Source organism: Myxine glutinosa, chromosome 2, assembly GCF_964187855.1.
Source record: "Myxine glutinosa chromosome 2, kmMyxGlut1.1, whole genome shotgun sequence".
NCBI lineage: Eukaryota > Metazoa > Chordata > Myxini > Myxiniformes > Myxinidae > Myxine > Myxine glutinosa.
This window is the reverse complement of record NC_136262.1, coordinates 158,075,511-158,090,567: the sequence shown is the minus strand read 5'-3', so window position 1 is coordinate 158,090,567 and position 15,057 is coordinate 158,075,511. Positions and strand designations below refer to the sequence as shown.

The following is a 15,057-nucleotide window of genomic DNA, read 5'->3' as shown; positions in this document are numbered from 1 at the left end:
AACAAGTCAGGATTCATCGTAACTATTTTAACACGAGCACATCCAAGCCATTAAAACACTTAATTCCCAATGTCGATGGTAATAACATGTTCTTCTGCTCATGAGTAATTTACAATATTAATGACATGATATTGTCAAATGTTACTCACTGGTCAGAAGAGTAGATTTTGAGCACCAAGTATAAATTATTGTACTATTCCCAATTGTGAATTTTATTTTTTCGATTGTGCTCAGGAGGCACATTTGTGATGGAGGAGCGACTGCTGCCAAATATGTATGTTAATTTAGAGATAATATGGTTCGAGAATGGAACTACTCAAAGATAGCAAAGGAATATGCACATGAATCATATGTACAAGTTACGTAGTCTCCGAGCCTCAGATACAGGATAACTGATAACACAACAATGGCTCTTTGTCACCGCCCTCTGTAGTACGGTGTCCAATTAACATTCCTATTGTGTCCTGCTGGATGATTGTTATTGTTCATTTTGACTCGATATTAGCCATACTACAATGGCCGTTGCCCGGAACATAATTGTAGGGGACGTTGGCGGCGTAGTGGGTCAAGACATTGTAATGGGATGCCGAAGCCAGCAGCATGAAGGATTTGGATTCAAATGCAGTGTTCGCACAGATTCATCTGCAGAAGCTTGTCAGTATTTATTACTGGCAATTCTGATCCACAGTAAGTAGTCCAGGAATAATAGATTTAACCCGGAACAAATTCAAACAAAGCTGTAAATTTCAGGATATGTTCAGAAAACTGTCCTGAATAACATACTAAAAGTCCCCAGACATCTGCCTTGTGCTTCAACGGAAATTCAAGATGGCGTCCAAAATGGCGGCAATTTTGGCATTTTATCATATTACCACCTAAAAACATGATAGAAATGCAAACAGGGTGTCAAAATACATGTTTTCAAGCACGAGGATTGTTTTAAAGATTACATTATGAGTTTATATGACATATGTGTCATTCGATCGATTATGAACAATTTCAAACTACCTTTTATGAACATTATGAACAAAATGATTATGAACAAACAATATTTTGAATGACTACCTTTCGTTAACGACTATCTTTCACCTCTATCCTTTCTCAGGGGAGTCACTCGCTTACCATCACCGACACAAGAGAACCGTGAAGCTTTCTTCGTAACGCGTCCCGAACCGCCACCATTATCCTCTCCACCCGCACCGCACAGCCACCCTCCCTCTGATCGTGATGGTGATGTGGGTGGTGGAAGCAGCAGCAGCCTCCACAGTGGTGGCATTGACCTTGGTTCGGCCGATGAGAGCACGGGGCCAGGTGGGAAGCTGTGGCCTAAAGGAGGCTGGTCGCAAACTTCTGGTGGTGTTTTGGCTCGCAGACCCGAACAGCTAGCGTTGACCATGGCAGAGGTTGGCAGGTATGGAACCAATGGTTCGCTCTGGTCCAACAACCCTTCCTTAATTTTTTCCCATCTTACATGTGTAATTTTACTTCCCCTTCCCCAGGGATATTGGCCACTCAGTTGCACCACCACCCCTGCTTCCGTTGTCTTTTCACAATCCGCTGTTCCATCTCGGCGTGCCGCCCGACTGCACCCGCGGCTCTACGTCCGGGTCGGTCACCGAGGGGACGTCTGGCCTCCGAGCCCCAATGCTCGATTTTCCTGCTGGCGATGGTGTCGGGTGAGCTTCTAATAATAATAATAATAATTCATTTATTTTGTATAGCACTTTTCATGAAGCCCAAAGGTGCTTTGACAGAGTGCAAAACATAATGCATAACAAAACATGAAAACAACAATTGCAAAAAGACAAGAATCAATAGGGAAATATTTAAAGCAAAAGGAGGGAGAAGGAGAAGTGATAGTCAGGGGTTAAATGCTGTGGGTTGAATGTTGAATGCAGTGCTGAACAGGTGGGTCTTGAGTGATGTTTTGAATGTGGTGAGTGAGGAGGAGTCTCTGATGGTGTGAGGTAGTGAGTTCCAGAGGGTGGGAGCAGCGATGGAGAAGGCCCTGTCCCCCCAGGATCTGAATTTGGTCCGGATGGGGGGGGGGGGGGGGGGGGTCAGGAGGTTGGTACCAGCAGAGCGGAGGTTGCGGGTGGGAGTGTGTCTGGAGAGGAGGTCAGCCAGGTAGGATGGGGCCAGGTTATGGAGGGCTTTGTAGGTCAAGAGGAGGATTTTGTACTGGATTCTCTGGGAGATGGGGAGCCAGTGAAGCTTGTAAAGGACGGGGGTGATGTGGTCACGGGTCCGGGAATGGGTGAGTAGACGGGCAGCGGAGTTTTGAATATATTGGAGTTTATTGGTGATTGTTGAGGGTGAACCATAGAGGAGGCTATTGCAGTAGTCCAGACGGGAAGTGATGAAGGCGTGGATGAGGGTTTCTGCAGCCGTGGAGGAGAGGGATGAGCGGAGACGGGCGATGTTTTTCAGGTGAAAGAAGGCTGTCTTTGTGATCTGTTTAGTGTATTTGTCGAAGGAGAGGGTTTGGTCAAAGATGACGCCAAGATTCCGGATGAGAGGGGAGGTGGATACTGGGATACCGTCGATGTTGAGGGCAAAATTATGGGTGGATTTTGTGAGCGTTTTTGGGCCAATGATGATTATTTCAGATTTATCACAGTTAAGTTTGAGGAAGTTGATTTGAAGCCAGGATTTTATTTCAGAGATGCAGTTTGTCAGGACGGTGGGGAGCATTCTAGCTCAACCCATCCGGAAAACTTCACAATAACTACTAACTTAGCCGTTTTTCCTTGGCTTACTGCCAAGTAAATGGAAGCAACTTGTATACCACATAGGTGGTACATATTTTTATACATTTTACAATAGTCTCCTTCTCAAGCCACCATATGTTGGCTGTGACATCCTCCCTCTTGCTGTTCTCTCTCTAGCACGGGGTTCACAGCTGGCGATGAAGCTAACCGCGGTGGAGAGTATGCACGCCGGCAGACATTGCCCGACAAAAACCCCCCACTTGTCGCAGCTCGTCCGCGCCGCTCTGAGCCACCGTCACTTTGCCTGGGCCCAGGCAGCACTTTAGCGTCGAATGCTGCATCCGGCCGTGTGCAGTGGGATGGGCCCAGTGTCGCTGAGGTGAGAAAGATTGAGGGAAATACAAATGTGGGAGAAACGGAGAAAGGGAAGGAAGCGATTGAATAGCTGTTACTTCATTATTTTTTTGTGGTTTTGATACGATTCTCATTGTTTGTTACAACCCATTGGCATTATATACACATGGGAAAAAGTTAAGCTCTAATTTTCTTCAAACATCGAAGAAAGAGCCGTCCATGTGCAGGCTGTGTTTTCCATTCATCACTAGGCCAAGGCAATTTTCACACCCAGCACGTACCGCACAGTTATAGAAGTGTCAACTAAAAAAAAAAAACACCTGATCAAGATTTGGAGAAGGTAACATTGCGTAATTCCTTTGGTGGACTGTGTTACGATGGCAAGTAGAATACTTAGTGAAGCCTAAAGATGACAAATCATTGGGACTAGAACTGACTCGAGCTCTCCATGCAGACGAGATAATAGTAATAATTGTATTTATATAGCGCCTTTTACCTATAGTGGAGCGGATAAGTGCAAAAGTTGTGCACTTCTGGCAGAAAGCATGAAATTTAGCACATGGGGGTTTTCGAGTATGCTAAATTCAATAAGAAGAGGCAAGTCGTAAAATGATTGCTTCCGGTTCAAAATGGCTGTTTTCAAAATGGCCGCCAAGTAAACCGATAAAAACGTTTATCTCATATATTGGTTACATAGCGATGTGTTTGCAAAGCCAAAATAAGTAACATATCATGATGCCAACTCTACATTGCTTCTGCACACTAAGATTTACATTTAGTGCTGCCCGAAAGAGCATGAAGGCATATGGATAATGCTTACGTCTGTGCGCCGAAAAATTGAAACAATTGGTACAATATCGACACAATTTTTTAAATTAAACATGATTGATTTTACATAGAATTATGTTGAATAATATCACTTGAACTGTGAAAATACATTGCAACCTTAACGCTTATCTAATATCATTAAAATATACAAATTGTCCACAACAAATATGGTAGCTTAAGGAGAAATACATTATATACACGTAAACGTCCAGTGTTCTCAGTCCCTGGAACATTGGCCTGCACATAAACACAACTGGGTACACGGAAGGCTTGCTTTAGAACATTTGCACCTCCTAGAGCAGCTCTTTTTGCACTGACAAGTGTAAGTTGAATAGTGGTAAGTGGTAACAATTGTTACCACTATTCGTGGTAACAATTGAATAGTGGTAAGTTGTTTTTGGTGATGGTGTCATAGAAAGGAGTACGCGTGCTTGCAATTCGCAATTCGATCGTCGACAAAGCTCTTGTACTGGGTTTTGCCAAGTTCTTCTACAGTTCGTACACCGTTAACCACTTCTTCCGACATGATTACTTTCGTGTCCAAGGAATACAATTCGTCACTATCATCTGTAAAGGGATTACCCATTCCATCAATCACGTGCACCACATTTGTCACATCAGAAGCAAATGATTTCTGTGTACTGGGTATCTGTTCATGTTGACGACTGTCTGTACTCCTCGACAATTGACTGTCCTCATACTCGTTTAGAATTATTGATACCTCCGGCCCAGCTACCATCCAACGTCGCAAAGCTCCTTCGTTCTCCGTGATACCAATCGCTCCTCCTTCACCTTTGACCATAGCATTGAGCTGTTCATGAACGTGGTCATGGGCCATCGCAGAAAATTTGTGACAGGTCTTCTGAGTCACGAAATGTCCTTTGTAAAATTGAGATAAAGCATTCGGGCATTGTTCCTGGAGCTGTACGAGATCACAACCATGTACAGTGAGCCATCGGGAATAGTGGTAGTGGTCCAAACCGAACATCCATGGAATGATTTTACCAAGTGCTTCCACATACAATTTGAAGTTCCCCTCGCGTTGTGATCGAAGAAACTGCAGGAAGAGGAGCTCTAGTTGGAGAGTTTTACTCCAGTAACAGAACTGTGGATGGTTGAGTTCCATCTGGTTACACCATTCACGAAAAGGCAAAATATCATCTGGTGCAGTAGTCTTTATTGCAGCGCTATATGATTTCATCTGCAGCATGAAGAGAGCAGCGGCTGTTACCTGGTGTGCCCACTGTGCGCTAGCTGTATCAATCCCTCTGCAAATTATCAGCTCGGCCTTTGGGAGTAACGTTTGCACTTGACAAAACAGCCGTCCAACCACTTCCTTCTAACCAGTCTCCCATGAGGTTGAGCATTGCCATCTCTCTATGAAGGCCCCCTAGTAATACAACGTACTTGTCCTCTCCATACAATGAAGGCCAAGACCACTGAACCTTCTTTGCAAGAGCATATAGTGGTTGGTCCAGTGTGATAACAGGAATTTGTCCTCGATTGACGTGTTCTGTAGATTTTTTTGATGAGATCCATGCCATGTTTTACCATGGTCAACGTGTGGGCACAGTCACGGAACAAGGGCATCAGTCCTATGACGGCTGGAGGACGTGGAACCGAATCTTGTAGACTTGCAAAATATGCCGACCAAGATATATTGCCATGACTATCCAGGTCTTCTTTATGAATGAGTTCACGAACTTTGGATAGCCATTGATGCTGGGTCTCATCTGCCTCCAGTAGTGTGGTATCTGGTATACGGCTGTGATATATTTGACATGTAGGCTCAGGCTTGGCCACTGGGAACTGTGCTGGTGGGACATATGTATAAGCATCTGGTAATGGTTTAATCGTTCTGGATTTACACACAGAAGTTTCACTTTGAACAACTTGCTCATTCCGCTCACAAGCAATACCAGGATTGTCATGTGTCACATGTTGCGTTAGAGATAATGCAGTGCCATGAAAGGAATCTTGAGCTGATGATGATGAGGGATTGTGGTCTATATTGTCGAGGTTCCCGGTAGTATAGAGTCCGGTTCTGATTAAAGTAGGGCAAACAACACCATCTCGCTCAAATTGATCAATCACTTTATTAGCTTCGTCAGTGGATACTTGTAGTACCCTATCGTACGACACTGATATACCTTTCTCAAACATGATGTCTACCAAATCACGCTTTCTGGTCTTGTTATGGACCAGAAGACCCAAGTATAGTGGAAGTTGTCTCACGATCGGGATTGTGCCTTACAAGTTTAGTTTCCTTGCGAAATCGTTTCACAGCATTGTAGCATAACAACTGGGACTACGATGATACGGTGCTCTGTATCTGTAGCTCTGTATAGCTCTGTCCTGTGTTGCTGGCAGTTTGACTCTTGATATTTGTACCACAGAGTATCATCTGGACCAAGGCTAGCAAGGATGACGGAAGGTTGCTCTAGTGAGTATCCAGTAAAGACCCTGAGAAGGACTGTTTTACCTCAAACAACTTTCTGCGTACAATTTGTGCGGCCCTCATGAGTGTGACAGCATCACTATCTGGGTCTGTCTGACTAGCAGTAAGTATTGCATCACCTATATCATCTTTGAATGAAAGGATCACATCATTTGATTTGGTCTTGTTTGCCTCTAAGCCTGGTAATATAGCGAGGAGCTTTTCCTTGAGTCTAGTGGCATGAATATACCCTAGTTTATCAGCTGTGAGCTGATGTAGGCGATCCTTGTACAAAACAAAAAGATCTGCCAGTTTAAAAATCTTGTTTCGTTTCTCATCGCTCTGGTGTGCATCTTCTATGTACGAGACCAATTCTGCTCGAGCCATCGAGTCTGGCGTAATATCGCGAGCTTTGTTTGTAGTGTCTTGGTGTCGTTGATATGATCTGTACCTCGTATACAAATCAGTCATACAGATCTTGTGATATGTAGCGTCTTTAGCTGGCATGTCGCCAGAACTAAGTTTAGCTAGCAACTTTGTATCATTCAGTGCTGTCGCCATTAGCCGAACATTCTGATCGACATTCATTGTCTCTCCACAGTGATATTTGTGTTCAGTTTGTATAGGTTGATCGCAGAAGAAACATACGGTGGCGTCATCTGACTGACCGAAGGATAAGTTGCACCGAAGTTTATTTTTAACAGGCGTTGATGCTTTTGGCGAAGTACCTGTGTCCTGTTTGGCATTTCGTTTCCGAACCCTGTCAATTTGTTGTTTGTTACAGGATAGATAACATGTTTTGTGCCATTTAGCGTTATTTCTAGTAAGTGTTTCTTCAATACCAGATCCATCGTCCAATTTGGCAATATTCATGGAGAATGGAACAGCGTCTAAATCCTTCAATGCGTGGAGATTCTCTGATAAAGTCTGGTATCCTATAGATCTGTAGGACACATTGCGGTTCCTCTTTGGATCTACCAATACTTCGGTGCTGGCTTCTTGACATAGAACACACAGTGACCAGTCTGTGCCTTGACCTGGTGTGTCTGGTAACACGAGCTTGATTTTCTTTGACATCACTGCAGTGTAGCGTGGAGACTACCACCAAACACCAAACCCTGGAAAGATAGAACACACCTCAATCAGTGCAGATGAATACTATTCATAGACTTCAACATCATTTATCATTTATGTTATGCAAATATAAGATAATAACCAGTGGACTGTTCGAACCATATATCGACTGTACCAAACTGTAGAGAAAAACAACAACACAAGTTATTTTTACCACATTTTAATGACCATGGCACTTTCACTAAACATACCAACGGCGCTGTTAGCTCACCAACGTTATGTCAAAATTAACGTGATGACAAAATTAAAACCTCACAAAAATTCATGGTGTGATATTAATGAAAAATATTGTGTCAATATGGTGTCAGTTGTCAATTTTATAGGCGCGCAGGGTTGAACGTTATTAATATGCCTTCAGGCCCTCACTGGTACCAAATGTACATCTTGACATGAAGAAGCAATGTACAGTTAATAATAATGATATTCTAGCTATTTTGGTTATGCAAACACATTGCTATATGCCCGATATATGAGATACACGTTTTTTATCGGTTTACTTGGAGGCCATTTTGAAATCCGCCATTTTTAACCGGAAGTAATCATTTTGCGACTTGCCTCTTCTTATTGAATTCAGCATACTCGAAAACCCCCGTGTGCCAAATGTCATGCTTTCTGCCAGAAGTGCACTACTCTGGTGTTTTTTGGCACATATCCACTCCACTATGAGGGAAAAAATGAATTTAAACGATTTTAGCATGAGGCTGCAACATAACAAAATGTGAAAAAAGTGAAGGGGTCTGAATACTTTCTGAATGCACTGTGTATATATATACAGACTTGGCATTTAATATGGAATATATTTTTTTTCTTGACTTGGGTTTACTTTCTGAACTCAGTATATCAATCTGGTGAGTTTCTTTTACCCTTCGGTGATGTCTTTGTTGAAAGAACCATGTCACTGATTGTCTTTCGCAGCAAGAAGTCAATAACAGGATTATATCACAGGTGGCGTGACAAAATGCAAGGACAGGTACATTTGACGATTGGCTTCACAATCGGGTATATAAGGGTTGTTGCATTCTGTATTAGTGGAAAACAACTGCTGCACGTCTACAAAAGTTATTGCCGCTTCCTCTGGAGATGGTCCGTCAACTTTACAATGCTGTTTGTCATGGAGTGGTGGCTTTACGAAATTCTAGCATGAAACAGCGTGCTGTTGCTCGGCAGTATGGCATCACTCAAGGTCAGGTGTCAAAGAACCTGAAACGAAATGCTCATAGGGGTGTCCCTACTCCAACACCGAGGCCAGGACGTCCACGCAGAACCACAAGGAGAGATGATCAACAGCTGCACCGGTTAGTCTGCAATGGCCGTACCAAGTCAGCTAATCGGCTTAGGGCTGAGTGGCAGCAACTGACAAATGTGCCTGTATCCAGAAGGCTAGTCGACCAACGACTGGTTCAAGCAGGCTATCGTGCCAGGCGTCCCCTGAGAAAGCCACGCCTGACCAGACAACACAGCCAGCACCGATTACAGTGGGCCAGAGAGCACCGTCAATGGCAGCCAGGACACTGGAATCACGTGACCTTCAGTGACGAGTCTAGATTTCTGGTCTATCATCAAGATGGCCGCGTCCGAGTGCGCAGACAAGTGCATGAAGCCCACAACGAAGATTGTATAGTGCCAAGAGTCCAAGCTGGAGGTGGCGGGGTGACCGTTTGGGCTGCTTTTCATGCAGGGGGCAAAACTGACCTGGTTGTTCTGAATGGAAACCTGAACCAGTTCAAGTACAGGGTCATTCTGGAAGAAACATTGCTTCCATTTGCTCGTGCAGCCTTTCGAGGAAAACTTTGTCTTCCAGGATGACAATGCACGGCCTCATCCTGCTCACATGATCCAACACTTTCTTGCTGACCGTGGTGTAGAGCATATGGAGTGGCCTGCCATGTCCCCGGATATGAATCCGATAGAGAACTTGTGGGCAGAATTAACGCGTCAAATCGACAACTTGGACCCGCAGCCTACCTCTGTGCGTGAATTGCAGCAGACTATTGTCACTGCATGGCAAGCGATTCCTGTCCAAACCTTGGCAAATCTCGTGAACAGCATGCCTCGACGTGTACGTGCTCTCCTGAATGCTCGTGGGGGTTACACGAAGTACTGAACTGTAATTTTACTGTCCGTAATCCCAGTCATTATTTAGCTTTTGTTTTTGTTGAAATTTTTTTTTGGCTAATGTGCAAAATAAAGAGATACTTCTGGAAAACGTACAGAAGTTTTACACAGTACTGTCCGTGAATTGAGTTCGATATCAGTTTACATCACTTTCAAGGATCAATTTATTTGCTTCGAAATGTCAAATGTGGTTTTTGTTTCTTTTAAAGGTCACATTAACAAAATCTAGAATAATGTCAACATAATTCCAATGAACTTTTGGTTCTAAGTCATCTTGAAAAGTAAGTTCATCCCCACAAAAAAAATATTCCATATTAAATGCCAAGTCTGTATATATATATATATATATATATATATATATATATATATATATATATGTATGTATGTATGTATGTATGTATGTATGTATGTATATATAATTATATAATTTTATATATATATATATAATTATATAAATAAATAAATAAATAAATAAATAAAAAATATATATATATATACATATATATATATATATCACAATGAATAGATTGATGCAAGATTTTATGACTTGACCTGGTGATTTATATGTTTGGAGAGTTTTTTTTTCTCAAACCATCCAGGTTATCCCCATTTCTTGTGTAACTTCTGATCTCAATGGCTACATGGACTTTACAGCACCAGTCTTTGTGTGCATGAAAAATGGATATACTGTGACGTTTCATTCAGTTTTGTTCTGAATTAAACAGGCTTGATGATAGTGAGTAAATGTACAAATGTGATGTTGAAATGACTAAGATTCTGCAACTGGACCAGAAGGCATCAGCCCATGGGTCCTAAAATCCTGCTTTGCCGCTCTATCTCACCCTCTCTCTGTTCTCTTCACCCTCTCTTTTGCTCAAGGTCATCTGCCATCAGCTTGGAAATCAACAAACATTGCCACTTTACCCAAAAAGGGGGCAGGAAAGAACAAAATTCATATTGTTGGGTGAAACCTACAATGGAGGGAAAGAGGGCGGGATCTGTCACATATGGACCCTTTTTGTGTTCATTATAGAATGATTTAAACTTCAAATATAAATAGAAAGTAAGAAATCAAAATTAAATACCCATTCCAGCTCGGTTGTAGTCTGTGAAAAAGACTGCCACCCACTGTTGGAATTTGTGTGTAATTTTGATATATATTGGATATCTATTGGTGTGTAAATTTGATATCTATTATGAGTCTACACACACTATCTTGTGGTCTCTTGTCCATAAATGCTGCGTCAGGCCTGGTGAACGGGGGGGGGGGGGGGGGGGGGGGGTGGGGCACCTCCGGTCCGTGTATTTGAAGTGAGGTATGGGGCCGTCCTGATTTGGAACATTTATCTTTTGTCGCGTTTCATTGTTCTCAGTTCCGTTTAATAAATATTTCTTTTTGTGCCATAAATTCCGTATTGGTCGGAAGAAGAGTGGACATATGTTGTGTGCAGAAGACGAGATGGAAGGGAAGTGGTGTGAGAATGGTGAAGGGTAGGCAGGGACAGAAATACAAGTTTGTGTGGCAAGGGTGCCCAGAGGGCGTGAATGGTGTTGGTGTCCTGTTTTCTGAGGAGTTTGTAGACAGTGTGGTGAGTGTGACTAGAGTGAGTGAAAGGTTGATGATGATTGGAAAGCTCTTGGTGAACATCATCTCGGGATATGCTCCACCGGAGCGATGAAGAGAAGGACAAGTTCTGGTGTGCTATAGAGAAGCTGATGGAAAATGTGAAAGATGAGGAAGTTGTTGTGGTAGGAGGAGACCTAAATGGACTTGTGGGAAGGAGTATGGATGGTTTTGAGGGAGTTCATGGGGGTTACGGATATGGTGTGAGAAATGGAGAAGGTGAAAGGATTTTGGAGTTTGCTGATGGAGCTGATTTGTTCATTTGCAATACTCAGTTCCAGAAAGAGGATAATAAGCTTGTTACATACACGTCAGGTGGGTCGATGACAACCGTTGACTACCTGCTGATGCGTAGGCGAGATAGGGGGCACCTCCAGGACACAAAGGTGATCCCGGGGGAGGAGGCTGTTTCACAGCACCACTTGGTTGTCTGCGACATAAGGGTGAAAGGTGCGAGGAGAGCTCGGCGGGTGAAGTACCAACCAAGAATGAAGGTGTGGAGGTTGAAAGAGGTGACAGTGAGGGAGGCATTAAAAGAGAGGCTGAGTATGGTGGAGGATGATGTGGTTGAGCTTGAAAGTGGTTGGATGTCAATGAAAGATAGTCTGTTGGGAGCCGTTGGTGAGGTATGTGGATGACAAAAGGACCACCGAGGCACTCGGAAACATGGTGGTGGCGAGATGAAGTTGGAAAGAAGATTGCCGAGAAGAGGAAGAAGTTCAAGGAGTGGCAGAAGGCGAAGGGTATGGGGGCAGAAAAGGCAGAGCATGAAAGTTATAAGGCAGCCAAGAAGGCTGCAAAGAAAGAGGTAGCAAAGGCACAGGAGGCATGTAGGAAAATGTTCGGAGAACGCTTGGATTTGGAAGAGGGTCAGAGAGCGCTATGCAGGATTGCAAAGCAGATAGCGACAGAGAGGTGTGATGTGATGGGGGTGAGTTGCTTGAAGGATGAAGTGGGACAAATCGTTGTGGACCCAGATGGAATTAAAGGAAGATGGAAGAGATATATGGAAATACTGTTGAATGCAGAGAATGAATGGGATGGCAACATAGAGAGTAACCCAGTTTTAGGACCGGCAGAGAAGATAACCAAGAAGAAAGTTGAGGAAGCGATAAAAGCAATGAAGAGTAGAAAAGAGGAAGGGCCGACGGGAGTTGTGGGAGATATGTTGAAGGAAGCGGGAAATTGGGGTGTGAAGAGAATGACAGAGATCTGCAATCTGGTGGTGAAAGAAGGCCGCATTCCAGTGGATTGGGAACTGAGTACCCTCGTCCCTCTATACAAGGGGAAAGGTGACCCTCCGGACTGTGGCTCGTATCGAGCGATAAAGTTATTGGAGCATGGAATGAAGGTATTGGAAAGGGTGTTGGAGAGGAGGATAAGGAAGAAAGTGAAGATTGACGAAATGCAGTTTGGATTTATGCCAGGAAGAGGAACGACAGACGCGCTTTTTATTGTGAGGCAGTTGCAGGAGAAGTATATGGAGAAGAGGAAGAAGTTGTTTCTTGGGTTTGTTGATCTGGAGAAAGCATTCGATAGGGTTCCACGTGAAGTAGTGACGGGCATTGAGGAAGTTAGGAGTGGAGGAATGGTTGATCAGAGTAGTGATGGCAATGTACAAAAGAACGCGAACAGCTGTAAGGACGAAGGACGGGAACAGTGGTGAGTTTGAGTTGAAGGTGGGAGTGCATCAGGGGTTGGCACTAAGTCCACTACTATTTGTAGCTGTGATGGAGGTGCTGGCTCAGAACGTAAAGGAGGGTTTATCGTGGGAGTTGTTGTTTGCAGATGATCTGGTGTTGATTGCAGAAAGTATGGATGGACTGAAGGAGAAGATGAACAAGTGGAAGGAATGTATGGAGACAAAAGGTCTGAAGGTGAATATCGGAAAAACGAAGGTGATGGCAAGTGGTAAAGCATGTGGTGAGGTGGAAAGAACTGGGAAGTGGCCGTGTACTGTGTGCAGGAAGGGTGTCGGAGTGAATTCCATTCAATGTACAATGTGCGCTAAGTGGGTTCATCAAAAATGTAGTGGTTTGAGAGGGTCATTAACCAGTGTGGCAGCTACATTCAAGTGTAAGGTGTGCACAGAGGGAGCTGCAGATGGAGGAAATGTTGAGTAGGATCTTGGAGATGGCGTGAAGCTGGAAGGTGTGAAAACATTTTGTTACCTTGGAGACATGCTGAATGGAGAAGGTGGATCAGACTCGGCAACGGTTGCTAGAGTGAGATGTGCATGGAAGAAGTTTCGGGAACTGAGTGGCGTGCTGATGAGGAGGGGAGTTTCATTGAAGCTGAAGGGAAAGGTGTATGCTGCATGTGTGAGAAGTGTTATGATTTATGGGAGTGAGACATGGGTAATGAACGTAGAGCAGCAACGAAGGCTGGAAAGGGTGGAAATGCGAATGGTTCGGGGGATGTGTGGAGTATCGTTGAGAGAGAGGAAGACAAATGATGAATTGTGAAAGATGATGGGAATAGAGCCTGTGATGGATGCTGTGAAGAGAAACAGTTTGAGCTGGTTTGGTCATGTGTTGAGGAAGGATGAAAGTGACTGGTTGAAAAGAGTGATGGGAATGAATGTAGAAGGAAGTAGAGGAAGGGGAAGACCGAGAAAGACTTGGCTGAAGATGGTCGAAGAAGAAATGCGGGCAAGGGGGTTAACAAGGGGAGATGCAGAAAATAGGGCAAAATGGAGAACATTGTCATGGGGACCGCAAGGCTAACCCCTTCTCTTGCAGGGAAAATGGCCTTAAAATGCCTGTTGTTGTTGTTTGTTTGTGCCATAAATTCCGTGTTCGTTCGTGAGTTAATTTCCACAGGGAGAAGACATCGGACCGTGAAGGTAATCGGCATAATCCCCCAATCCCCATCTCATGTATGATCCGCCATCAATTGGGAAACGCCTCGTTCGTTAAGCTCGATTATATCCATCCGTGGCATGCTCTCGGTGTTCACTGAGCCAGCCACACGACAATACTTTTTGAATTCTTCATGAATCTTTCAATATTACTCTTCCGTCACACCAGGAGCCTGATTATACGTGACTAACTACTCTTCCATCCCTAATCTCTATCCACACAGAACACTCTTCATTAATTCCATGCTTCAGATCGCCTTTTTCTCTTGATATAATATTGTCCCTTACCGAGATTGCGAAATTTATTTTGAGTTTCTCTTTCCTTTCACACCTCCACAACTTGTGGCCTTCGATTCCTGTCATTTAGCTCAACAAAGTCTCACTTCCTGTGACTTTGTACTCCTCATTTGGATATCGTTTGTAAACCTCGCTTTCTACTCTCACTTCAGCTGCCTCCATATTATGTAAACTCCTGACAGAAATTGATAGAGGATGTTTTTATAAAACCTTTCCCTTTCTGGAATTTTTTTCCTGCCTTCCCTTCACATTTACATTTACATCTTTCCTTCAGTGTAATATATCACCAAAGGTTTCATGTTTTTTCACATATTGACTTCTGTTTATTCTCTAGCTACAAAACGTGCTCTTCAGCAATGAGGGGATCGTGAAGGTCATCGACTTCAACATGGCCACACCTTTCATACATCGTAAATTTTTTTACGATGACTGGGGCACACCTGGCTATATGGCACCAGAGCTCACAGAGCATGGATACGAAGGTCCCCCAGTCGATGTGTGGGCACTTGGCATCCTCTTCACAAAATTATTTGATGGACTTCGATTTGATGGACATAATATTATTGAAGTGAGTATTCTTACCTCCGCCACCAAAGGTGGATGGAGGTTATGTTTTCACCCCTGTCTGTCTGTTTGTTTGTGAACAAAATATCTCAAAAAGTTTTGGACGGCTTCTGACGAAATTTGGCAGAAAGGT

General features: G+C 43.6%; 1 protein-coding gene across 1 annotated transcript in view; it reads left to right on the top strand.

Moving 5' to 3' along the window:
- LOC144890819 (disabled homolog 2-interacting protein-like) overlaps positions 1 to 1,330 on the top strand; it is a 69,150-nt gene extending 67,820 nt beyond the window's left edge. The window contains exons 13-14 of the mRNA XM_078772660.1: positions 1,106 to 1,230; positions 1,299 to 1,330. Coding sequence (XP_078628786.1) covers positions 1,106 to 1,230; positions 1,299 to 1,330 — 157 coding nt within the window. The remainder of the gene's footprint in view (positions 1 to 1,105; positions 1,231 to 1,298) is intronic.
- The last annotated feature ends 13,727 nt before the right edge of the window (positions 1,331 to 15,057 follow it).